This window comes from Carcharhinus amblyrhynchos, chromosome 7 (genome assembly GCF_965287045.1).
Source record: "Carcharhinus amblyrhynchos chromosome 7, sCarAmb.v2.hapA, whole genome shotgun sequence".
NCBI classification, from domain to species: domain Eukaryota; kingdom Metazoa; phylum Chordata; class Chondrichthyes; order Carcharhiniformes; family Carcharhinidae; genus Carcharhinus; species Carcharhinus amblyrhynchos.
Window position 1 is genome coordinate 75533272 of NC_137330.1, and position 27358 is coordinate 75560629.

Here is a 27358-nt window from a genome sequence, read left to right on the forward strand (position 1 = left end):
CACAGAGGCACAAGTGTGGAGGCATGCGGGGAGGGGATTCACATGCAGGGGGGAACGCGGTTGCGGCTCAGGGAAGGAGGAGGATGCACGTTCGGGGGAGAGAGGTACGTGCGCAGGGGGAAAGGAATTGTGCAATTAACAGGAGATGGTGATATGCATGCAGGGAGAGGGGAGGGGGATGTGCACAATGGGGAGAGGAATGCGTGTGGAGGAGGCAGGGGAGCTGTGATGTGTGTGCTGAGAGAGGGGACGCATGCAGAGGGAAGGGGTGCACGGCGGGGGGGACAGAAGGGTGTGTACGCAAGGTAGAGGTGTGTGCACATGGGGAAAGTGCAGGGTGCGCGCATGGAGGGAGGGGGTGCATGCACGGGGGAAGGGGTGTGTGCATGGAGGAAGGGAGTGCATGCACAGAGGGAGGGGTTGTGTGCACAGGGGAAAGGGATGTGCACGTGTGGCAAGAGGTGCTTACATTGGGGAGGGGTGTGCATAGGGGAGGGGGCACTTGTGGGGGTGAGGGCGTGCGTGAGGGAGGGGGTGCACGTGGGGGGGAGGGGGGTGGTGAGGCCACCTGTGGGGGTGGGGACACGTGCCGGGGGAGCGGTTGCATGCAGGGTGGTGGGGGCACATGGAGGTGGATGGGTGAGCCTGTGGGGGTGAGGTGCGTGCGGAGGGCACACACAGTGGGTGGCGGCCACACATGAGGGTGATGGAGCAGCTACAAGGGGGTGGGGCTGCACGCGATGGATGGCGGCACACACGGGGTGAGGGGGGTGGGAGGGGGCACCTGTAGGGCTGGGGGCATGCGCAGGGGGGAGTGTTCGCACACAGGGGATGGGGGCGCTTGTGGGGGTGGGGGGGAGGGGGTTTGCAAGTGTGGCAAGGGGTGTTCCTTGTGGAGAGGGGGAGTTCGTAGTGGAGGAGCACCCACGCAAGGGGTGGGGGGGGGGGGGAGGCGCGAGAGTTGGGGGGCGCGTGCGGGTGGTTGGGGGGGGGGGCATGCCCTGAGAGGTGGGGCGCGCGGGGGGGCTGAGGGGGCGCGCGCGGGGGTTGGGGAGTGACGGAGGGATGTGCGAGGGGGCTGCACGCTCACAGAGCGCGCGGGTGTCGGGGGGGGGGGGGGGGGCGTTGCGCGCGCGCATGGAGCGAGGGTCAGTTTGAAGGTTAACGGCAGCGGCGGCGGTAATGGGACAGGCTCACCGATCAATCGGGGCTTTCCCTCTCAGCAGCGAGGAGCTCTGGGACTACCAGGTCACCCAGCTTCAAAACCCCCGGGGGTGGGGGGGGGGTGTGAAGAGGCTGGGGTGGGGGAGTGGGGCCAGGGGTGGGGATGGGGGAGGGAGTGGGGCCATGCGGGTGGGGGTGGGGGAGTGGGGCCAGGGGGGTCCGGGTGGAGCATCACAGGGAGGAGGAGGGGGGGTGGGGGCTATGTGAGCTGGTAGGTAGTGCGGAGGAGGGGGCCGGAGGAATGGGTGAGCTTGCGGAGGTGGGGGGTGAGAGGGCGGAGGTGGGGGGGCGAAGGGATGGAGGTGGGGTGTGAGGGGATAGAGGAGGTGGTGACGGGGTGGGGTATTGGGGAGACAGGTTGGCAAGAGGGTGATGGTGGTCGAGGGGGATTGGCGCTAGAGGGTTGGAAAGGGCTGCGGGGGTAGAGGGTGGGCGTAAGATATGGTGTTGGAGAGGAGAGGGAAGAGATGGGGCTCGGTTGTGAATCGTTGGGTGCTGGTGAGGTAGGGTGTAGGCGTGAGTTTGCTACAGGAAAGATTGTGATATGGACTGGTTGGTAAGGTAGGCTGAGGTGCTATGTTTAATGCCAGCGATCTGAAACTGTAGATACCTTCATCCAAAAAAAAAATGAGCTTATTGAGGACGTGGTGCTGCTCACATCATACTGAAAGTGGAGGTAGTTGAGATATTTGATGTGATGTGACAAGGGCAGCAGAAGCATGGGAACACCACCACCATCATGCAGTGTAGATCAGTTCATTCATGTAATTTGATGCTGAATTAGTTGGGGTTGGAGTATGGGATACCAGCAGATGATGAAACATTGCCGACTGTATCTGGAGTAACACTATTTTCCCTCACAGTGATCTTCACTACAGAATTGGCCTTTGAAAATCTGTAAAGTGCAGATGTTTGAAGTATGGATGACTTCAAGTTAAGGAGATGAATAGCCAAGGGGAATATAACCTTCACACCAGTTTCACATCTATCATCTTATGGAGAAAACCATAAAACTATCTTACTGAAGCAACTTAAAAGGCCTTGTTATGTCAACTTCAATAGGCATGATAGAGAAGTCACATCCAACATGGAAAAGGGCTTGTGCCTTCATGACAGATAAACCAAAATTGACTCCAATGTATCACTACAATAGACAGCATACTTAATATTACTGGCCCCAGGATGTTCAAGCTACTGATCAGTTGTTTGAAGTATGGATGATTTCAAGTTAAGGAGATGAATACCCAAGGGAAATATAATCTTCACACTGGTTTCACATCTAACATCTTATGGAGAAAACCATAAAACTATCTTATTGAAGCAACTTAAAGGGCCTTGCAATGCTAACTTCAATAGGCATGATAGAGAAATCACATCCAACATGAAAAAGGGCTTATGCCTTCATGTCAGATAAACCAAAATTGACTCTATGTATTACTGCAATAGACAGTAAATTTAGTATTACCGGCTCCAGAATGTTCAAGCCACTGATAACAGATAATGCCTTGAAAAAAAATGCTGTGTGTTAATCATTGTTTTTATATTTCTGCAGTCACTAACGTTTTTGACAACAATAGAAATTCAACGGTAAGTTTATTTATAAAGTTGCTTTGTATTTTGCGTTGCATATGCTCATTTTTCTGTGCTGTACTTTTTATGATTCCTTACCAGTAGGGAAATGTGATTAAAGACACCTCCAGATGATGAGTTAGCACTAGTTCAGGTATAGCATCATGAATGAAAACTCGAATTACTTGAATCCTTGGCCCAAATATTCCAATCAGGATCAGGACACCTATTTCCGACCCTGATCAGACAAAAAATATACCATTTGTGCTCCTCCCGATTTTTGTGAGCAATCTTCCAATGGAGGACTCAGCAGAACTCAGTCAGTTCAGGAAACCTCAGAGACATCAGCAAAGGGAACCCTTGCAGAAGCCATGTCCCTTTTCATGGCACTAGCTGCTGTATTTTGATAAGTAATGAGATTAAATAGAACATAGAACATTACAGCACAGAACAGGCCCTTTGGCCCACGATGTTGCGCCGACCAGTTAAAAAACAATGACCCTCTAACCTAAACCAATCCCTTTTCATCCATAAACCTATCCACAGATCTCTTAAACGCCCCCAAACTAGGCGCATTTACAACTGCAGCAGGCAGGGCATTCCAATCCCTCACCACCCTCTGGGTGAAGAACCTACCCCTGACATCCGTCCTATAACTACCCCCCCTTAATTTAAAGCCATGCCCCCTCGTGCTAGCTTTCTCCATCCGAGGAAAATGTTTCAAAAGCTTTTTTGAAAAGCTACAAAGAGAAGGGGATAAAATTCTCAATCCTTCCTCAACCTTCTCCAACATTGCAAAGCCTCTCCAGCTCCATTCCGAACTTCAGCCTCTTGTTTATCCCACATACTCTGTCATACCATGATGGGCCCCATATTCTGGAATTCCTTCTTCACATCTCTAACTTCCTTTTAGGCCTTCATTAATACTCATCTGTGCACATGCGATACCATATTCTTTGAGCTAGTTTTCAATTGTGGAACTTTTTCCTGTATTACAAGTGCCAAATAAATACATGTTGTGATGGGATTGATAAATCACGTAATCCTAAAATAACAGTACTCTGTTTTGTTGCTGGCTGTTATTTGGGAATTCAGATGAGTCGGCTGCTCTACCAAACAATGTATGGTAGAATGCCTTCAAATTTGTACATAGTAGATGGTTGAAGCATGTATGTCACAAAATTCTGCCTGTATATATGAAATGCATTGAGCTGCACATTACATGTTAACAATATATGGATGAGGAAATATATTCAATATATCATAACTCCATTGACTGATAATTTTCCATCTGTGAGAGGTGAGCTGAGTAGAGTTGGTGTAGAGGGGGGGTGGCTATGGGTGCTACTCCTCAGTGATTCATTATACCTTGCATCTCTTTATTTCTCTGAATGTGTCCTAGCAAAAAACAATATTCGTTACATTTGACCATCCACTATCACTCACTTTGTAACAACTAAAGACCAACTCTAAGATGTCAACTCCAGTGCAACTAGTGTGAACTAAAGAAGAGTGTACTTGGTAAAATACAAAGCACAAGCATTTAGGGGTTGAACTTGAGGATAAATTGCCCCTTGACTGAAAAATCTGGAGTTCCAGATCTTGTGGTTACTGTTTGTATAGGATGTTTTTAGACGCTCGACCTGTGTTGAAGGTCACATCAGCAGTGTGCTACAAATGCTAACACAAATGGAGGAGTTCATTATGTACAACTGAATATGTATGGGGCACATCCAGTATTGAAGAAAAGGTTTCCTGTATATGATTAGCACAATTAACCATTATATTCAACAGTGGAATGTGTGGTACATCTTCTCATCAAAGCATGATGGAAAGGAGAAGATCCAAGTTTCTCAGTCTTTAGAAATTTAGATCACTGACATGACCTGAATTCCCTCAGTGGGACCCAACTCAACAGGTCTGCAGGCCATTATCATAGAATGGTTACGGCACAGAAGGAGGTCATTCACCCATCGTGTTTGAGCCAGATTTCATCTTATTAGGACTACTGGACTCCAGTCCTATGCTAAGCCTTAACTGAACCTGAAACTGGAAATTTGTGACGTGGAGGATCCCTGTGTCATTCACCTTGTAAAGAGAAAGGTTTTGTTCTGTTTATATGACCAACCAGAACGTTTCGGAAACTGCTGGGAACTGGCATAACAGGATGAATGCAGTTTTCCTGTGCATTCTGTCACAGTTGCAACAGGTGTCCAATGACAGTCCAAGGAGAATTTTTGTGCCATTATACTTGACAATTTAGCATACTACAAAAAAATTTAAAAATTTTTTTAGTATAAGAATAATCAAATATTTTCAATTTTTTAAGAATGATTTTATATATTTCTTGTTTTGTTAACACACCACTTATTACATTTGCTTTACTACTAGATTACAGTCCATATTTGTTAATCCCTGCAAATCCTATTTTCAAACTATCTTAGTTTGTTATTTGATATTAATATCAATTATATGTGCTTCTCACAAATTAGTTTTTCAATCTTCTTCATTCTTGCTTTATTTTGTCAGGCCAAGCCTTCTCCGCCCCCCAGTGGTTCAAATCTCACATAAGTTAATATGGTTACCATAGCAAGATCAGCCTAAAATAATGAGTAGTTGCTCAATCGCAACAGTAAGCGAACCAAAATATAAATTGTCTGTAGCACAGTTTATTGTTGTGTGTTAACTCTTTATAGGGTGAGTTTTGCAGGCATATGGTGAAACAGTGGGTGCATGATTCAATGTATGTACCTTTCAGCAGTCTGGGCCTGCATTATGTAATTCATAACAGGCAATACATAATCGGGAGAAGAGATTTTAAGGAAAGCAAACCACAGATTACATAACGTTCAAACGAGATTTGATGAACTAATTATTTTAATTTATGTTTCTCTTGTTTACATAGAAATGGAAACTAAACTTTCCAATCTTGGCACTAATGTGACGAAATCTCTTAAGCACTGAATGCAATGTTACCACCAACAGCCTTGTTCAGTCTTGTAGAATTATTTGAGGTTGTCCTTGTGGATTTCTGGCCTACATTGGGTGTGCCAATGGAGCTCACTGAGAAAAAGGAAATGAAGTGCATGCAGTTGGAAAGATTGCAACTGCTTTTAAAGGAAATGTATTTGTACTTGTACGATAGGAGAAATGGCAGCAGAAAAATACAAATTGTATATTGAGCATGTTTGGCAGTACTTGTTTGTGGATGAATTGCAATAATGAAGGGCACCTTCACAAAAAAAATCCAAGCTGCTTGATTGAACTTACTTATTCCAACCATTAAAAATTGGAGATTCCTTTGTATAACAATGTGAAAGAATGACCCTCACAAACCAACTTCAGTGTACAATTGATCTAGATAATGAATATTTAATTCTTCAGGTGAAATATATGCAGGTTGAACATTTGAATTTTTCTATATCAAACATCCCAAAATCTCAGCACTTCTCTATTTGCAGGACGAAGTGTTGCATAACAAGAGAGGCTAGAGCAGAATTTGACGATATCTGGTTTCCTCCCACGCTTCAAAGATGTGCGGGTTAGGTTGATTGTCCATACTAAATTGTCCCTTAGTTGGGGAGTAGCAGGGTAAATACATGGATTTACAGGGATAGGGTCTGGGTGGAATTGTTGTCAATGTAGGTTTGATGGGTTGAATGGTCTCCTTCTACACTGTAGGGATTCTATTAAACTTCTGTGTCCTCATATAGCAATATAGATCATGCTGAAAACATAGAGCCAAGAGATAATGATGATGGTGGAGTTTCCCTTAAACTTTACACCTTCCTGTACCTGACCACTGACCAGATCAGAAGACCCTTTCTTAAGTGGCGTGACTACTTGCTGGTACAAAGGATCCAGGTAATTTTTCCATTCCCTAATATGTTGCAATGTCTGCAGACCAGCCTCTAGCTCAATGACTCTGAGCTGAAGCTGCTCAAGCCTCAAATACTTACTGTTTGCTCTACATCATACTGGCATCCAGTCACTCTCAAATGCTGTGGCCTTGACACATTATCTTTTGTGCCATCCTTAATGCATTTTAATTAATTGAGCAGGATATAGATAGGCTGGAAAATAGCAGGGAGAAATGGCAGGTGGAATTTAATCCGGACAAATGCGAGATGATGCATTTTGGTAGATCCAATTCAGGTGGGAGCTATAAAATAAATGGCAGAACCGTCGGGAGAATAAACACATCTGGGAGTACAAGTCGACAGATCATTAGAAGTGGCAGCACAGGTGGAAAAGGTGATGAAGAAAACATATAGCATGCTTGCCTTCATTGGTCAGGGCATAGGGTATAAAAGTTGGCAATTTAGGTTACAATTATATAAAATATTGGTTTGGCCACATTTGAAATACTATGTCTAATTCTGGTCGCCACACTACCAGAAGGAGCTAATGGCTTTGGAGGGAGTACAGAAAAGGTTTGCCATGATGTTGCCTGGTATGAAGGGTATTAGCTATGAGGAGAGATTGAATAAACTGGAAAGACAGAGGCTGAGGGGCAATCTGATAGAAATTTATGAAATAATGGGGGGCATAGATAAAGTGAACAGTTGGAAGCTTTTTCCCAGGGCAGAAAAAAAATGCAATCACAAGGGGGACACGGGTTCAAGGTAGGAGAGGAAGGTTCAGTAGAGATGCACTGGAGAAGTTTTTTTATAAACAGGGTGGTGAAATGCACTGCCAACTGCAATGGTTGGGGCAGATATGTTAACGACATTTAAGAATTATCTGGATAGTCACATGAACAAGTGGAGTACAGTGGGATACAGGCAGTTGGTCTAGATAGGACAACATGATTAGCGCAGGCTTGGTGGGCCGAAAGACCTGTTCCTTTGCTGTACTGTTCTTTGTTCTAAAATATAACATGCATATTTACAAATGGTAAGATCACTTATCTCTGCCACCCGTCTCCCACCACACATACAGGAATATACTGAGGATCATCCCCAGGGTCTCCAGTTGCAACGTCCTTCTGCCAGGGTTTCTTACCACCTGCCACCTGGCTTTATCATGTTTTCCAGCCTCTCATATTTTCTCTCGCTCTCTCTTTCTGCTTGTTGCAGACATGACCATTGTTTTCATGGTGTCTAATAATGCATACTCTGAGACTTTGTCAGGAACACTAAAAATATTTATCGACAAGAAAAAAACAACAGAGGCAGCAACATTGCTGACTATCCTAGAGCACCGCACCAGCTGTCCTGGTCCCTACATGTCTTCAAACTGTCTTCTGTCTAAGAGGGAACTCCACTTCCTGAGGGATTACCCACTCTTAGTCCCAATTGGTTCCTCAAGCCATGTGACCCAGCCCTTAAAGGCACAATCAGCACAGTATCAAATTAAGGCAATGACATAAAAAAGGATGTTAGAAAAGATTACATGAGTTCCTCACCACCATCTTCTCAAAAGCAATGAAGGATGGGCAACAAATGGTAGCTTGGACAGTGACATCCCGTGAAAGAATTAAAAATATTATTAACTTGCAGTATCAGAATTGAAAAATTATTTTAACAGAATTAATTGCTTGGAAAGAAGAATATTAAAGGATGCAAGAGACCATGGATGTTGGCTCTCTGAAATAAAAACAAAAAATGCTGAGAATATTCAGTAGGCCGGAGAACATCACTTATTAATTTTCACTTTCGAATTTAAGAATGTAAGAAATAGGAGCAGGAGTAGGCCATCTAGCTCTTCGAGCCTGCCCTGCCATTCAATAAGATCATGGCTGATCTGAAGTGGATTGAAATTTAATCTAGAATATAATTTTCATGAAGCATGATTAGACTTTCATATGGAATTTTCTTGAAATTTGCCAACTTTATTAAAACTAAATGTTTGTACTTAAATTTCATACTAAATTCTGTTATAAAAAGCTCTCTAGCTTGATGGATACACTGGCCGGAATTTAATCGCCCCACCTGCCATGGGAATCAGAGTAGGCGAGAGGTGGAACATGGGAAGGCCTGTTGACCTCGGGCAGGATTTACAGTTTTGGGATGAGCAAGACTGTAAAATCCCAACCACTATCTATTATAGCACTATAAAATATCAAAAGATCTCAGAATTGATTCTAGATCTATGCTGGCTTAGCTGGACACAGGATAGCATTTAAAATTCTATAATTACTCTCATCCTGGGCTAGGAAAGCAAAATCCAACAATTGATCACTGTCTCCTGATTTCCTGTTCAAAAATGCCTATGTATGTTGATGTCAGTCGAGGATAGGATTGAACTCAGCTATGATACCTCTGCAGTCAAATAAAACCCTGATATTCTCTTGATTATTTTGTGAAGAATAGTCATATTGAGTGGGGTACTGCATATTTCTGGTGTTCTGAAATTATACCCTAGCAAGTCTGAAATAAAGATCCAGCTTTTACAAAATGAGCACAATTTTAAATGCCAAAGGGAGATGCATTTTCCAGAAGGAAAAAAAAAGTGAATAAGAAAATGGGTCTGAACTACTCTTGTGTACTTAAAATGAACATAGATCCAAACTTTTTTTGTTCTCAGTTGGATATGGTGGGTGGAGTTTAAAGCTTTAACAAAAATATGTTAGGTTCCTGATTAAACTGTGTGGGGTTGCAGGTGAGCCAGAAACACCTGCAGAATTATTGGGTAAGTAACTAAAATATTGGCAGAGACAATTATCTGAGGATTTTATCCAGAATTCTGGCTTTAACAGCCAGAACATTGGTTTCCCAAATTAGAGTTGGCCAAGATCAACTAGGCAAGAGTACAGCAGGGAGTGCTTATTCAGTACAACTGATAGTGAAACTGAATAGCTGCTACCATACCTAGGTGAGAGACTAGTGCTTGCAACAATTCTGATTGTGTACTCTTACTATTTGATAGGTGATTTGCAACTCCTTAGAAATCAGTTTGCCTGCATTAAACATGACTCAGCTTGATCTGCACTTCTGTGTTGTCAAGACTGCATGGGAAGAGCTTATGCAATTTTATCATTGCACAGCCAATGAGCAACTTCAGCAGCAACACCAGCTGTCTTCTTAGCCACATTTTTTATTCATTCATAAGATGTGGGCATCACTGGCTGGGCCAGCATTTGTTGCCCATCTCTCATTGCCCTGAACTGAACTGAATGGTTTGCTATGCCATTTCAGAGGGCATTTTAGAGTCAATCACATTGCAGTGGATCTGGAGCCACATGTAGGCCATAGTAGGCAGAGATAGCAAATTTCCTTCCCTAAAGTGCATTAATGATTTAGATGGGTTTCTATACTTCTATTTCCAGATTTTCATCAGATCTGCCATGGTGAAATTCGAACCCAGGTCCCCAGAGCATTAAGCTGGGTCTTTAGATCACTAGTCCAGTGGTATCACTGTACCACTGCCTACATGTTGCTCTACAGGACAGGAGGGATTGAACATAGAGGTCCAGCTCAAAGAAGGCAAGACTTCCAACACAAACTCTAAGGTGATGTCACGGAACTGAAATTTATCTCCAAAAACCTCAACCATTTTCCTTTGTGCTGGATAAAACTCTCCACTAGTTGGAGTCATTTTTTTCTTGAGTTCCATTAATTCCAGGTTTGCTCAGGCTCCTTGATGCCACACTTGGTCACATGCTGTCTTGATGACAAAGACTGTCTTGGTATAAAAGGCAATCACTCAAATCACCTCTGGAGCTCAGTTCTTTTGTTCATGTTCGAACCATATGAGGTGAGGAACTGAGTGGTCCAGAGGGAATCCAAACTAAGCATCAGCAGGTTATTGCTAAACCAGTGTTACTTGATTGCATTGCACCTTCCATCAGTTTGCTGATGATCAAGAGTAGACCGATGCGGTGGTAATTGGCCTGGTTGGATTTGTCATGCTTTATGTACAGAGGACATATCAGGGCAATTTTCTACATTGCTGGGTTGATGCCAATGGTGTAGCTGTACTGCAGCTGTCCTGGAACAGCTTGGCCAGGGGCACAACAAGTTTTGGAGGTAAGGTCTTCAGTAATAATGTCTGAATATTGTCAAGATCCATAGCCTTTGAAGTTTCCAGTGCCTTCACCCATTCCATATCATGTGCAGTTAATTGAATTGACTGAAGATTGGCGTCTATGTATGAGATTGGGGGTAATGTATTGAAATAGAAAACTGGTTGGCAGACAGGAAACAGGATAGGAGTAAACAGTTTTTTTTCTGATTGCAGGCAGTGATTAGTGGGTTACTGTGGGGATCAATGTCAGGATCCAAACTATTCAAAATGTATAGTAATGATATGGATGAGGGAACTAAATGTATATTTCCAAATTTGCAGATGGCACAAAGCTGAGTGGGAGTGTGAACTTTGAGGAGGATAGAAATGCTTCCATGTGATTTAGACAAGCTGAGTAAATGGACAGATGCATGATAATGTGGATAAATGGGAGGTTATCCACTTTGGTAGCAAAAACGGGAAGGCAGATTATTATCTGAATGGCTGTAAATTAAGAGAAGGAAGTATGCATAAAGACCTGAGTGTCCTCATACACCAGTCACTCAAAGTAAGCATGCAGGTGCAGTAAGCGATACAGAAGGCAAATAGTATGTAGACCTTCATAGCGAGAGGATTCAAGTACAGGACAGGGGTGTTTTGCAATTGTACAGGACCTTGGTGAGGTAACACCTGGAATATTGTGTGAAGTTTTGGAGTCCTTATCTGAGGAAAGATGTTCTTGTTATCGTGGAACTGCAAAGCATGTTTACCAGACTGATCCTTGGGATGACGACACTGATGTATGAGGAGAGTTTGAGTCACTTATGATTATATTCACTGGAGTTCAGAAGAATGGTTGGGGGGGGTGGGGTTGCAGGGCTCACATAGATATCTATAAAATCCTAATAGGATTAGGCAGTAGATACAAGAAAGATGTTCTTGATAGTGAAGGAGCCCAGAATTGGGACCATAATCTAATTGATGGGGAGGATTCTTAGGGATAGGATGTATGTGCACTTAGAGCGTTGCGATCTGATTAAGGATACGCAGCATGGCTTTGTAAAGGGGAAGTCTTGCCTTACGAATCTGGGAGAATTCTTTGAGGAGGTGACAAAAACGGTTGACGAAGGACGAGCCGTTGATGTCGTCTATATGGATTTCAGTAAGGCGTTTGACAAAGTTCCTCATGGTAGGTTGGTACAGAAGATTAAAGCTCATGGGATATGTGCTCAGGTATCTAGATGGGTAGAGAACTGGCTTGCAAAGAGGAGTCAGAGAGTAGTAGTGGAGGGGTCCTTTTCTAGCTGGAGGTCTGTCACTAGTGGTGTGCCGCAGGGCTCAGTACTGGGACCTCTTCTCTTTGTAGTGTACATAAATGATTTGGAGTAGGGAGTAGGTGGTGTGATCAGCAGATTTGCTGATGACACCAAGATGGCTGGATTGGCGGGCAGTGAGGAGCAGTGTCTGGCAATACACCGGGATATTGATAGGCTGGTTGATTGGGCAGATACATGGCAAATGGAGTTTAATCCGGATAAATGTGAGGGGAGTTATATGGTAAAGGGTAAGTCCGTAAGGAGTATAGAATCGCAGCAAGTCTTTGAAGGTGGCAGTGCAAGTGGAGAGTGTGGTGAAGAAAGCCTATGGTAAGTTAGCCTTTATAGGAAGGGGTATAGAATATAAGAGCTGGAGTCTAATGTTGCAGTTGTACAGGACGTTGGTTAGGCTGCATTTAGAGTACTGCGTCCAGTTCTGGTCACCTTACTACCGGAAGGACGTGGAGACTCTGGAGAGAGTGCAGAGGAGGTTTACCAGGATGTTGCCTGGTATGGAAGAACTGGGGTATGAGGAAAGATTGAAGAAATTGGGGCTCTTTTCCCTTGAAAGACGCCGACTGAGGGGGGGAACTAATAGAGGTATATAAGATTATGAAGGGTATAGATAGAGTAAACAGAGGAAAGCTATTTCCTATGATAGAGACACGTAGGACAAGGGGCCATGGACTTAAGGTGAGGGGGGAGAGGTACAACACAGATATTAGAGGGAGGTTTTCACACAGAGGGTAGTGGGGGTATGGAATGCTCTGCCAAGTAAGGTGGTGGAGGCAAACACACTAGAGTCATTTAAGAGTAACTTAGACAGGCACATGACTGGGTTGGAGATGGGTGGATATAGGAGATTGTCTTAAATAAGGGTCATTAGCATTGGGACGTCCCTGGTAATGTAAATGGATATGGTATGATAATAATGTTTTTTCTCTTTTCATTCACAGGTTTTAAGTCGGTCCGCCTCGTGTCCAACGAGGGGCATGCACGTGATGGGTCGTACTGGGGCTGCTCTTGGTTGTTCAAGATTGGCCTAGTGCTTCATGTCGTTAGTGTGTGCCTAAACTGGACCAGATACTGGGCAAGACGACAGCTCAGTGACTATCACTGATTGCTGTGCAGACACATGGATTTGGGCCGGTGTCTGTGGGAGTTTGCGCATTCTCCCCGTGCTTGCGTGGGTTTTCTCCAGGTGCTCAGGTTTCCTCCCACACCCCAAAGATGTGCTGTTAGGCTGATTGACAATAAATTGTCCCTAAATCAGATTCCCTCAATCTGGATGGCCATAAAACATTAGACAGGGATCGTGGGTGGAGAGGGGGACTGGTGGTGTTGAGATGGCGGCGCGGGCTCGTTGGGCCAAAGGGCCTGTTTTCCGGGCTGATTTTGTTCTTTGTTCTTTGTTCTAACCATTAGGATGGAGATGAGTAAATTTTTCACACTGAGTTATGAGATTGTGGAATTCCCTATTGCAGAAAGCAATTGAGGCCAAAACATTGTATGTTTTCAAGGAGTTAAACAAGCTATTGGGGCGAGGGGAGTCAAAGATATGGAGGAAAGGCAGGATCAGGCCATTGATTTGGATAATCAGCCATGATCATAATGAATAGTGGAGTAGGTTCAAATGGTCTTTTCCTGCTTCTGTTTTCTATGTTTCTATGTTGGTAACTAAACAGTCCATATCCTAAAGCAGCAAGACCTAGACAATATCCAGGCTTGACTTGACAAGTATTAGTAACATTCACACCGCAGAAATGACTGGCAATAACCATCTTCAACAAGAGAGAATCTAACCATGCTCCTTGATATTCAATGACATTACTGTTGCTGATTCCCCCACTATCAACATCCTGGGGGCCACCATTGACCAGAAATTGAACTGGATCAGCCAGATAAATACTGTGGCTACAAGAACAGCTGACAAGCAAGAGATTCTGCAGTAAATAACTCACCTACTGACTCCAAAGGTGTCCACCCTCTACAAGTCAGGAAGTTATGAAATATTCTCCGTTTGTCTGGTTGAATGCATTTCCAACAACACTCGAGACTAGATACCATCCAGGACAAAGCAGCTCGCGTAATTGATGCCCCATACACAAACATTCACTCCTTCCATCAGTGATGTATAATGGCAGCAGTGTGTACTTTCTATAAGGTACAGGAACTCTCCAAGTCTCATCAGATAGCACCTTCCAAACATACAACTGCTACCATTTAGATTCAAGGGCGGCAGACAAGAGAACATCACCACCTGGACGTTCCCTTCCAGCAACCTGACTTGAAAATATATTGCTGTTTCTTCGCTGTCACTATGTCCAAATCCTGGAACTCCCTAACAGCACTGTGGCAACTAGGGATGGACGATAAATGCTGGCCTGGCTAGCAATCCCATATCCCAAGAACGAATGAAGAAAGAGTAGAAGGTGAGCTCCTTCAACATCTGTAAGATGTTGATAGAGCTCACCTTCAGGGGGCTCAGACTTTAACCACCATTTTTTCCATTACAGCCTTGGTTCGTCATCTCACTGGCCCTCTTCGATTGTTCAGGAAACCCAGAGGCAAGGTGCTAATGCCTTTTCCAAAGTTCATTGATGAAACAAAGGGGTTTCCAGCCCACAGCTGGCCTCCCCACTCTGTCCAATCAGTTAATAAATAAAATTCCAACCAATGTCTCTCACAATCATAGGTTTTTCAAAGTGCTTAGTGTTGTTACCAGATTAACATAAAATATTTCATTGGAGAAAATCTGAAGTGAAAAAAATGTGCGTATATAAATATGATTATACATGATCGTTATACCTCAATTAACAAATTTATCATTATGTATTTCATGTTTTAGTGTTCATCAGATATTTCTTCAGCTAGCTGGTGAAGTAACTGACTTCAAAACACATGTTATCACATCTGAACAGGTCAGCAGTATTCCAGCAATAAAGGTTTGTATGGAGCAGACTTTTAACAGTAAAGTGTCCAACATTGTAATGCCTTTCATATTATTTAAGTTGTCTTTCTACTTGTTTGTGTACACTGTGGAAGCTTGCTGTACCAGGGAGATAAAGTCACATATAGGATGTTGTAATTACTAACATGGTGACAATGCATTTTCACATTTTAAATTTATTTGTGTGAGTGGAGCAGTGATTGTAAGAAGATTCTTGTACCTACTGTCTAATTGGGTGGGGTCAAACGCTGCTCGTCAGTTATCGACTAATGTTCAGGAAGATAAACAGGGTGCCTTTTGCTTTGGATTGGCTCCATAATGACATTTCTGCTGGTGGAATTGAAGAATACAGTCAACTCTCAAAGTTGACTTGGTAATTTGACACCAGAACAAGAAATTTTTGCAATATTCAGGAATTCTGACAATGATTGACTAGCTAGGCTTGTTCTGGAGAGAGATGTCATTGAGAACCAGAGTTTTTTCCTTTCACCTCCAGGAAACCCGTCTTAGCCTATGCTTTAACCAGGATAGTTTCTGTCATGCAGACTGGCAGCACAAATGGCCGCTTAATCACAAGGGGCCAAGGAGGCCAATCATGATGCTACATGAAACTAGGAATCCTTCAAACATCTCTCTGTCACCAATATCACTGACAGATCCATACACTATAAGAGTAAGATGTGCTGTGAGACATCACCGGAGGGCGTTTCACAGGCTCCCTCCTGGACACCATGGCTCCGCGAGTCTCCCAGACTAAGCCTAAATGACCTACATTTAAATCTCTCAGCCTGCTGCACTGCTTAATCGCCCCCCACATTTTTTTGTTAAATCCACAACCCCTAATATTACAAACATAAAATTGGTGATGAATTAGGAGTTTATTTCATCGAGTACATCAAGAAAAGATCCTAAGTTTAAAAAAAACTGGGTCCTCACACTTTAAATATTAGATGGTTGGGGAGAAGCTGCAACAAGATTAAAGATTGAAGTGCCAGCACAGGAAGACAAGTTTAAAAAAATCCATGTGTGGTTTTAAAAGAGGGATTATTTTACCAACCAAAGAAGGATGAGATTCCAAGCAGCACCTGACATACTTATAAAGACGGAATGCTATGTCGGGGCCAACTGAAACAAAATACATTAAGTCAACAGTTTCCAGGGCAATAAAAAAAATGAACAGAGAATACACAGGATCCCTACAGTGCAGAAGGAGACCACTTGGCCCATCGAGTCTGCCTTGACCACAATTCCACCCAGGCCCTATCCCATATACTTACCCTGCTAGTTCTGACACGACAGGGCAATTTACAATGGCCAGTTAACCTAACCCACACATATTTTAACTGTGGAAGGAAACCGGAGCACCCTGAAGAAACCTATGCAGACACGGAAAGAATGTGCAAACTCCACACAAACAGTGAGCCCAGGCCAGATTCAAACCCAGGACCCAGGTGCTGTGAAGCAGCAGTGCTAACCTTTGTGCTGCCATGCTGCCCAAGTATTGGGAAGATAGTAAAAAAAATATACTGAGCTCGCTAGTGTCTGCAAGAGAAATGGCAGATCACTTCGGATCCATGGGGCCTTTCAATGAAGAAGATGAATCACAGAGTTTCTCCACAGAGAATTCTCAGTATTTTGTACAAGCAAATAAAATTGCAAATGAGTTGCCTATACCAGCTTTTCTCAGTGCAATAGGAAGTAAAACCTTTAATTCTCTCTGGAACTTGGTTCATCCATAATATCTGGGAACCAAAACATACAATGACTTGACAAAGATCCTTGACTAGCATTAATCTCCAATGCCACTGATCATTGTGGAATGAATTAGGTTCCACCAAAGGAAACGAGTGGAAGGTGAAAGCATTGCTCAGTTTGTGGCAACCTTAAAAAGACTGGCACATCCTTGGGATTACTATTGACCAGAAACTTGGCTAAGACCAAGTGTAGTATCGACATGTTGTACTTGGTTGAAGTCATTAGGTTACATTTTAGCTTCATTTGAAGCAATTTTTAAAAGCAGCATCTCGGCCTTTTCACTAAGATGCAAATGAGATCAAGCCTTGGAGGAAGTGTAATGCCTACTCCACTCAGCTTAGATCATGTAGATCAAGCCCAAGACAGAAGGTGAGAGCCCCGTCTTGTCAGCTTGCATTGGGAATGTCTCACTTGTTGAGTAATCTTGAGCTATCTTTTAACCCATATTCACAGTTAAGTCTATCATCTGTGATCTGAAACAGGTGAATCCATTTAAAGACCAAATATGTAAGGTGTTTAGTTGGAATGAAGAGGGTTTATTTTCATTTGAAGACTTCCTGGAAATGATATCAGCCTTCAGTGAAAATGCATCGCTTAATGTAAAAGCAGACTATGCCTTTCGTATCTATGGTATGTTTTTCCTCATTTAAATTCCTTTATTGATTAAAATTAAATATAGAGTGTAAAAGTTTAACCTTTTTTAAATAAAAGTTGGTATTTGATAGAAAATCAGCTGAATTTATATTTTGATTGAGGAAGAAGGATGATGTCAAAGTTAATTGAGGCAGAGTTAAATATATGTATATTCCTCTCAGAACCATGAGGCAATTGGCTCGTGAGTATTTTTGCTGTTTTTCCTTTCTCCAATATTAGGGACTGAATCTAAACAGCAAGGAACTTAAAAATTGTCAGAAAGTTTAAGCATTTAAGTGACTCCAACAGGGAGGAAGGTAATAGCCGGTACATCTTAGCCTTTATGTTTAAGCAACATTTATTAATATTACTGAAAATTTTAAGATTTATTTTTAAATGTTAGGATTAGTAGTACTTAGAAATAATAGTAATCGTAAGTAAGCAGAGTCAAGTTTATTAGCAGTAACATGGTTTATTGATAGTCGCAAGATTCATTACCTAATAGAGTAATGGTCAACCTCACACTTCAAACAACTATCTATGCAGTCTTTTGAATGGAAGCTTGCAGGTTAAGAGTAGACAAGTCAATGAGGTGTTCTTTGAGGGAAGTTTTTTTTGAAAAAGGACAGAACGGTAGGTTGAAGAGATGGAATCATATTATCTAGCATGGGGTTCAGGAGGCATACCTAAATGGTCAGTAATTTAGTAACAGTGGGTTCAAGGAGCAGGAGATGGGTGACATAGATGAAATTAACTGAGAGATAGCCAAAGAAGAAATGAACATAGGAACAGGAGTAGGCTGTTCAGCCCCTGCTATTCCGTTAGATCATGGCTGATTTGTTGCCTAACTCCATATACCTGCCTTTGGCTCATTTCCCTTAATACCTTCACTTAACAAACATTTATCGATCTCAGATTTAAAATTAGCAACCGATCAATTGCCATTTGTGGAAGACAGTTTCAACCACTACCACTCTTTGTGCATAGAAGCGCTTCCTAATATCTCTTCTGAATGGTCTCACCCTAATTTTTAGACTATGCCCCCTAGTTCTAGAATCTCCAACTGGTGGAAATAGTTTGTCTTTATCTATTTTTTCTTTTCCTCTTAATGCCTTGAGCACTTGGTATGTCATAACATTCAAGCTATGGGCTGGTAGATGGAATTAGGTGGGAGCTCAGGTGTTTCTTGCATGTTGATGTGAAGGGCCAAAGAGCCTCTTGTGCATTGTATGATTCTATAATAAGGTTTCGATCAGATGCGCTGGAGAGGGAGCGCAGAGGTGAATTTGTATCTCTGATGATTTGCTGGTGTGCTGATTGCTGACTGGGGGCAGGGGAGAGAGGGTGGCGTAAGACAACCATCGGGGCCAGGGGTTGATGGAGGTTACGTGCAAGTGAATCTGGGATGGAGGGGTCCAATTGTTTGCGGGGGCCGGGGGAGGTTGAATCTGGCCCAGGAGGGATCTGGTAGGGGAGCTGCTTTATGTTATTCTTTTTTTCTGCGCAAGTGCAGTTTGAGGTTCTGATCGGAGCTGCAGGTTTTTGGGCATATTAAGCCCCAACCACTGCCTTCTGTAGAGTGAAAGAGACTTGCCCAAACTTTTGTAAACAGAATGCATAAGATTGACCCTGACAACGTGCCCAAAAAATGGATCTGGGACTCTTCCAATTTCACGCCTGTCCGACACTTAGAAAAAATCTTGTAAAATTCTGCCCATCATGTCTGCGCTGGCCAAAAAGAGTAAAATAAAATAGCCAATCATTTTAACCTAATTTTCCAACACTTGGTCCGTAGGCTTGAAGGTTATAGCATCTCAGGTGCAGATCTAAATACCTTTTAAATGAGTTGAGAGTTTCATTCTCAACCATCAATTTAGGCAATAAATCCAAATGTCTGTCACCCTCTGGATGAGGAGGTTTCTCCTCTTGTCCCCTCTAATCCTTCTATTAATCACCGTAAATCTATCCATCCTGGTAAATGATCCCTCAGCCAGGGAAAATAAGTTTTTCTTATCTAACCTGTCTTGGCCCCTTAATTTTTTACACCTCAGTTAGGACATCCCCTAGCAGCCTCAGTCTAAAGAAAACAACCCTAACCTATCTAATCTCCCCTCAGTGTTGCAATTTTCAAACCCTCGCAATATTCTTGTAAATCTGCGCTGCACTCTCCCAGAACAATAATGTTCTTCCTGTAATGTGGCGACCAGAACTGTACACAAAATTCCAGCTGTAGCCTAACCAGCATTTTATACAGTTCCAGCATTACATTCCTGCATTTGTATTCAATACCTCACCCAATATAGTAAAGCATTCCATATGCCTTCTTGACCACCTTGTCCACCTGTCCTGCCACTTTCAAGGACCTGTGCACAGGCACTCCTAGGTATTTCACTTCCCCAATCCCTCTATATCTTCTCATTTATCTAATCTCTTGCTTTGTTTGTTCTCCCCAAGTGCATTACCTCACATTTGTCCGAACTAACCTCCATTTTCCACTTCCCTGCCTACTGAATCAAACCATTGATATCATTCCGGAACTGACAGCTATTCTCTTCACAATCAACTACTCTGCCCATTTTTGTGTTACCAATCGTGCCACCCACATTTAAGTTTAAAACGTTAACATATACAGCACCGCACCCTGTGAAACATCGCTGGAAATTATTTTCCATTTGCAAAAACATCCATCAACCATTACCCTTTGTTTCCTGTCACTGAGCCAACTTTGGATCCAACTTGCTACCTGTATTTGGTATTACAAGTGTACTTGGTATTGCTTTTGTTCATAAATTAATTCAGTAGTTAATGATACATACAGTATAACAATGCTATTGCCAGGATATGTCAAAATATCAGCAAGATTTACCAGTTAAGATTTCTTAATTACAAACAAGTCAGTTCCAGTATTAATTACAGGGTCGGGATTGTAAAATATTTACTTGGGTTTTTGATTGGCTAATTTCAATTATTTTATATGTCACTGAGTCAAATTTCTAAATGCCTGTTACAGAATCTTGTAAAACCTGAGCAGCATGTATTATCTGTTTTTGTTTTGTTTAGCAGACTGAATTGTAACAATCATCTTTGCTTGTGCACACAGATATAAATGCAAATAACTACATTGACAAAGAAGACATACAGAATATCATACTTCGTTTAACTAATGGAATGATGGATGAAACAAATATTTTAACGTTGACTCACTGGGTAAGTAACTTTTATTTAAATTTGTTGTAATTTCACACAATAATATGGGGCTGGATTCTATACAGAGGGTGGGAATCCCCACATCACAATACAGATTTTGGCAGAAAGCTCACCTCTGCTTACTCAGCTCGTGCTGCTTTACATTTTGAGGCGACAGTACTTCGCTTAATATGAAGCAGGACTTCCATTCATCTCCAGGATATCCAGCCTCATAGATCTGCCAGCCATAGGGAGTGCCAAGCAAGAGTGATGGCCACTATGGTAGGCCAAGCAAGTAGCATTCAATGATTGGCCCAGACATTTAGTTTGGTTTGAGACTTCACTGAGGTCAAGCTGTCAAGGACAGCTCTGATGAAGGGTCGTACAAACTTAAAATGTTAGCTCTGTTCTCTCTCCACAAATGCTGAGATTTTCCAGCACTTTCTGTTTTTGTTTCAAATTCCAGCATCTGCATTAATTTGCTTTTATCTGTCAGGGACATGTTGGACAGGCAGGGAAGAGGGTGATGTGGAGTGGCAAAACTGTGGGAAGTGCTTAGAGAGGGTTACAGCATGGAGAATAATTAAGCTACCAGTGGTTGCTTAGCAACAGGGGGCCACTTTTCAGAGGGAAGGAATTTCCTTTGTTCTTTCAGCTGAATTTGTTGGCAGTTGGAGACAGAATACCATGGAGTAAACATCTCACAACTCTGCCAGGAAAAGCTGGATAGGACACAGAATCTGCAAATAGCCAGGCTCCCCAAGGAACCAGATACTGCCCAGATAATCAGGGAATTGGGACAGAAACAATGTCTTAAGACAATTAAAGACAAAAGAACAGAGACTGAAGTATTGTTCAAAAGAATTCAAGGAAGAGTAAATAAAGTTTTCTGAGTTAACAAGACAATTGCAGTAACCAGATTTAAAGCGAGAAAGCAAACTTCAAAGAAAAATCAAAAGTTTTAATTGAGGCTAGGAATCGAGAGTTAATACAGTTGTGAATAGTTTGTACAGCAGTCAAGACATTAACTCATTGAAGGTGGCAAGACCGGTGGAAAGAGCAGTCAATATAGTATTCTGGCTTTATTAATAGGGGCATAGAGAATAAAAGCAAGGAGGTTATGCTGAACTATATAAGATACCAGTTAGACCTCAGTTGGCATATTATCTACAATTCTGGGTGCCACACTGTAGAGAGGATCTGAACGCATTGGAAATGGTGCAAAAGAGACTTACAATAACAGTTCCAGGGATGAGAAACTTCAGTTATGAGGATAGATTGATAGATTGCAACTGTTCTCCTTGGAGACAAGAAGGCTAAGAGAAAATTTGATAGAAATGTTCAAAATCATGAGGGGGTTGAACAGAGTAGATAGGGAGAAACTATTTCCGCTTGTAAAAGAGGCAAGAATGAGAGGACACGTATTTAAAGTGGTCTGCAAAAGAAAGAAATGTGGGTGCAAAGGAGTGAGAGGGAGAGTGGGGTGAAATTTTCAGTTGAGGAGCAAGGAAGATGCATCTGAACTGTTAGTGTGAAAGGTTGCATCATCAGAACAAGAAGTGATGAAGGCAGAGGATGGAGAATGGTGTCAAGTCCTTGCAGGAAGCAGGGTGTGAGGAAATATATTCAGACACATTGCTACCTAATCTATGCTACACACAAATATTGACCATTATCTTTGAGAAACACAGGGCTGGATTTTCAAGTCGCTTGCTCAATGGAATCAGGATGATTGCATCCTGAATATGGTAAGTTGTGATTGTCATCACATTGCCACAGCCACAGTGAGAGAGACAATACTTCTCTCGGCCAGAGTTCTCTCCAATTCAGGTGCTAGGCCTATTTAAATTACTAATGAGCAGCTTGTATTTTATATACAATTCTGCCATTTTTGGTGTTAACTTGCCAGAGTATGCACTAGTTATGCTGCACAAAGTATCAGCTGGTAATTGCCAAGGAAAGATCCCACAAAACCAGCATAATCTACTGTTGCTTTTTGCCCTCTACCTTCAGAGATTGGAGCCCCTCCTTCTCAGCCACCTTTTTGCCAGGCTGCCAACATTGTGAATAGACTGGTCCCTGGCTGGATGCCCTGAGTTTCTCAAAGTACAACTGCAGCCTGTTGGAAAATACTAATAACACTTTTGAAAGTATAGTGTTGAAATGCAATTTAAATATATACACAAATAAATCTAATGTTAATTAAATATGCATTCTCAAGGCAAATGAATAGAGTCATTGAAATATGGATAAGATGTTAGGAACTCTATAACACAAAATAGGAACAGAGATACATTAATGAAATTTGAATTCAGTAATAAGAGCATTTGATTATCAGAAGGAAGAAATTTATGTCAATTATATGTCAATGGCCTGATCGCAATTATAATTAGAATCTAATGACCAAAATGTTAGATCTGCTGCTTTGCCAAATTGAAAGTAGGTTGAATGATTAAAAAGATGAATTTGGCTTCCAGTTTATCTTTCAATTTGTCAAAAAAGAGATAAAGTTACTTGCTATTTATTCACGGTGCAAATGATCAGAATCTCCAGTTGATTTTTCTTGCATCCTACCGGATTTATCTAGCTTTAAGAACTTACATATGACATTAGATATGCAAACTAAATAATTCAGCAAGCTATAATTTGTCACTTATTTTATCTTTTTTTTAAATCCCTAATAGATCATGGATGAAGCAGATTTAAACAATGATGGCATGTTGTCATTTGCAGAATTTCTAAATGTAATTGAAAGATCACCTGACTTTCAAAAGTAAGTTACCTCAAAAAATAGTTTGGTTTGAAAAAGAAATATTGGTTAAGCATACAGAACATTATTATTTAAAAGGCAAAAAGCTGCAGCATGCTACGGTGCAGAGGGACCTGGGGGTCCTTGTGCATGAGTCGCAAAAACCCAGTCTGCAGGTGCAGCAGGTGATCAAGAAGGCGAATGGAATGTTGGCCTTTATAGCGAGGGGGATAGAATATAAAAGTAGGGAGGTCTTGCTGCAGCTGTACAGGGTACTGGTGAGGCCACAGCTGGAGTACTGTGTGCAGTTATGGTTGCCACACTTGCGGAAGGAAATATTGGCCTTGGAGGGAGTGCAGAGAAGGTTCACTAGGCTGATACCGGAGATGAGGGGGTGAGCCTATGAAGAGAGACTAAATAGACTGGGTCTGTACTCTTTGGAGATTAGAAGGCTTGAGGGGGGATCTTATAGAGACTTAAAAGATAATGAAGGGGATGGATAGGGTAGAGGTAGAGAGATTCTTCCCGCTTAGAAAGGATAGCAGATCTAGAGGGCACAGACTCAAGATAAGGGGGCGAGGCAGTTTAGATCAGAGTTGAGGAGGAACTTCTTCACTCAAAGGGTGGTGAATCTCTGGAATTCTCTGCCCGTTGAAGTGATGGAGGCTACCTCACTGAATATATTTAAACCACGGGTAGATAGGTTTCTGATAGACAGGGGAATTAAGGGTTATGGGGAGAAAACGGGAAAGTGGAACTGATCCACTTCAGATCAGCCATGACCTTATTGAATGGCGGAGCAGGCTCGAAGGGCTAGATGGCCTACTCCTGCTCCTATTTTTATGTTCTTAACACATATGATTTCAATTTTCTGAAAGGCCTAATAATTGGCAAAAATGTTAGACATGCATATTAAGCAATATTCCTCACTTTAACATCTGTATCCAAAATTTTTGCTGAAACTAACAAACAGAGGAAAATAAACATTGATTTCAATTATACCAATTATTTCAATTAGCAGATGATTTTAGGTTAATTTTAAGTAGAAATATTAAAACAAGACTTGATTTAGTGGTTGCTTGACTTGATATAATGGAAATTTATCATGGAGCTGAAATTTTACCACTTTCCTGTTGTAATCTAGCTTAGACCTGAAAGAATCTGGTGAATTTCAGTCCCTTGTGTTTGATTAGGAAAAATGTTAGTAAACCCATAAAGGACTCCAGTGTTCTTCTCTAGTTGCCAAACTTGCAGTCATATAACTCTCAGGATCTGCGAACCATAAAGAAATACAGAAGATAGGAGCAGGAGGAGGGCATTCAGCATTTCGAGCCTGCTCCACCATTTGTTTTGATCCTGGCTGATCATTCAACTTAATAGCCTGATCCCGCTTTCCCTCCAAATCGTTTGATCCCCTTTGCCTGAAGTGCCACATCTAAATGCTTCTTGAAAACACTCAATGTTTTGGCAACAACTATTTTTTGTGGAAGTGAATGCCATAGACTGACCCCTCTCTGGATGAAGAAATTCCTCCTTGTCTATGTCTTAAATGATCTACCCTGTATCCTCAGTCTGTGAGCCCTGGTTCTGGACACCCCCACCATCAGGAACACCTCCTTTCATCTACCCTGTTTACTCCTGTTAAAAATTTATAGTTTTCTATAAATCCCACCCCCTGCCTTATTCTTCTGAACTCCAATGAATACAATCCTACTTCTGATCATTTGGTATAAAGAAGGAATTTGCAATTATAAATGGGCCAGGATTCTCTTCAAAAAATTCAAAGTTCCCAATGGGAATAAATCCTGCGAGTTTTTTTGCTCTGTGCACCTCAGAATTCCAGTATGGAGCTGATTACGCTAAAAAACTTCACTTCTGGAGACATGCAGAGGCCGTGATGCCCAGCAGGAAGTCCATGAAATGGCTCCTGTTGATGTCTCCTGGCCTGCTGCTGAATACCTAAAATAATTTGATTGATCTTCTTCCCCTATCTACATACATCTAGCATTTTTGTCACTCTTACAATTTTCATCCCTTGCTGTTTGTCATGTGTAATAAAGATCCCCAGAGAGAATAGTTCAACAAAAAGTAAACTTCTGGGATTGATTCTTCTGTTTTAATTTTCCTTAGATCCTTTACAATTCGTCTGTGAGTGAAATGGAAGAATGCAAAGCCTGCAAGCATCTTATTTAATATTGATGCATTATATTCACAAAATTTTAGGTTGTGAATCAATAAGTTAATATTTAGTCAAATATTCTGCAGCTTTTTAATTTAATGTCACAAGTTTTCTTGTGAGTGTGATTCATGCTTGTATATTTTGGATGATATCTGCAAAACTTGTCATGTTATTTTTCACTTGCAGAGATGATGGACATTTTTCATCTTCTTGGAGTTGTTACACATGAACTAATATAATGCTTACGTTTCTAGTGTGCATCATTTGTGTGATTCCTGTCATTATCAAAGAAAGGCAGCAGGAAATCATATTGACTTAAAAATTATACTAAATAAATAATTAGACTAGATGTCAACTAAGCAGCCTAATATTTTTCTGCAATTCTACTGATCTAACAGCTTAATTAAATATAGGTTTGTTATCTTATAACTGCAATGGCCAAAAGAAAGAAAAGAACTGCATTCAGAGTGGTACCAACTCTGATGTGTAAGCGGTAAAAATAATGATTCAGTCAAATCTTATTTTATTTTTCAGAATGGTTAAACATTGACAGTTAAGTTTTTTTGTAAGTTACATTTATTTGTAAGAATGTCAATAAAGGCTGCGTTTGCCAAATTATTATTAATAAAGGTTCTTCAATTTATAATTTAAAATGTTTGGTAAAATGTACACAAATTCTGCCAAATCTAAGACGGTGTGCTTTGAAAATAATACCAGTTTTTTTTTCTAGAAAAGCATGGATAGATTATCCTGTTTTTTCACTTAAGCCATACTGGTTTACTAAGTTAATGTGCATTGGGAAAATTAAGTAGAAAGATTGCACACAGTGGAAGATACCCAGTACACAGTGGAAGTCTGTTCTGTTTTGTAACCGGGACTTTTTAACTTTTGTTCTTTAATATTTACTTTGTTTTTATTGTTCAACTTGCAGCATCACTAAAAAGCAAACCAAGCATGGAGTTCATTTCTAGAGAGATGGAATTGAAAAGTAAAAAAGTTATATTAAACTTGCATCAAACCTTGGTTTAACCCCTTGAAGTACTGTGCAATGTCCTGGTCTGCAAATCACAAAAACAATATCGAGACACTGGTGAAAGTGTGAAACTGATTCACAAGGATGATTCCAGCATTGAGAGGTTAATCTGATCAGGAAAGAAAGACTCTTAGGGTGGAATTTTTTTTAAAAAATCTAAGTGCTGAACAAGTGTGAAAACGGGAGAGAATCGCGCTGATTCTTTGGGCGAGCTCCCAGTCACAATCGTAGAGCACTTAGTTAAAAAAAGAGCCATGATGTAGGGGGAAGGACAAAGCCTAACCTCACTGGTGAAGCTGGCTGCTGAGCTCTTGGGGAGCCATAGTGCAAGCATGATTCACGATTGTGACCTCTGCATTGCACAGAGCGTGGGAGATTCAAATATGAAGTTGCACTGAAAAAACAATCATGATTTACATCAGTTTTCCCAGCACTTCGAACTTTTTTGGGAGAATCGCCCCCAGGATTTCTTTGAACTAGGATTCAAGCCATGTGGTGAAGTTGCCAATTGACTCAAATGAGAAGAGAGTGGTATGCAGTATTACTTACAACAGTACGAATGTTGATACCAAATTACTGTATGGTCGGAAGGTATCTTCAATGCAAGAGATTGTACTAATCCCATTATATGAAATGGCTGCATCTCAAAATATGGCCATACTTCATCCAGATAGTATTGTCATAATGATAGAGCAGAGGATTCCTGATGGGTCTGCTCATGGATGTTTACTCACATCTAGAAGCTTTTTGCAACATCACAATCTATTAATGGTAGAAACACACAAATTTCACAATTGCCACTGTTACTTTGGACAGG

The 27358-nt window shown here is 41.7% G+C and overlaps 1 protein-coding gene across 2 annotated transcripts; it reads left to right on the forward strand.

Annotated features, from left to right (window-relative positions):
• The first annotated feature begins 1158 nt into the window (after window positions 1-1158).
• On the forward strand, window positions 1159-26120 carry LOC145345506 (calcium and integrin-binding family member 4-like). Of its 2 annotated transcripts, none has more exons than XM_080193333.1 (7): window positions 1159-1248; window positions 2777-2811; window positions 14905-15001; window positions 17244-17391; window positions 20495-20601; window positions 23265-23353; window positions 25460-26120. In XM_080193333.1, exons 1-7 carry the CDS (start codon window positions 1183-1185, stop codon window positions 25479-25481), a joined length of 564 nt encoding a protein of 187 aa, XP_080049459.1. In that variant the 5' UTR covers window positions 1159-1182; the 3' UTR covers window positions 25482-26120. The 2 variants fall into 2 exon arrangements, with proteins under 2 accessions (XP_080049459.1, XP_080049460.1); XM_080193334.1 differs by having other exon boundaries at window positions 14905-14977.
• The last annotated feature ends 1238 nt before the right edge of the window (window positions 26121-27358 follow it).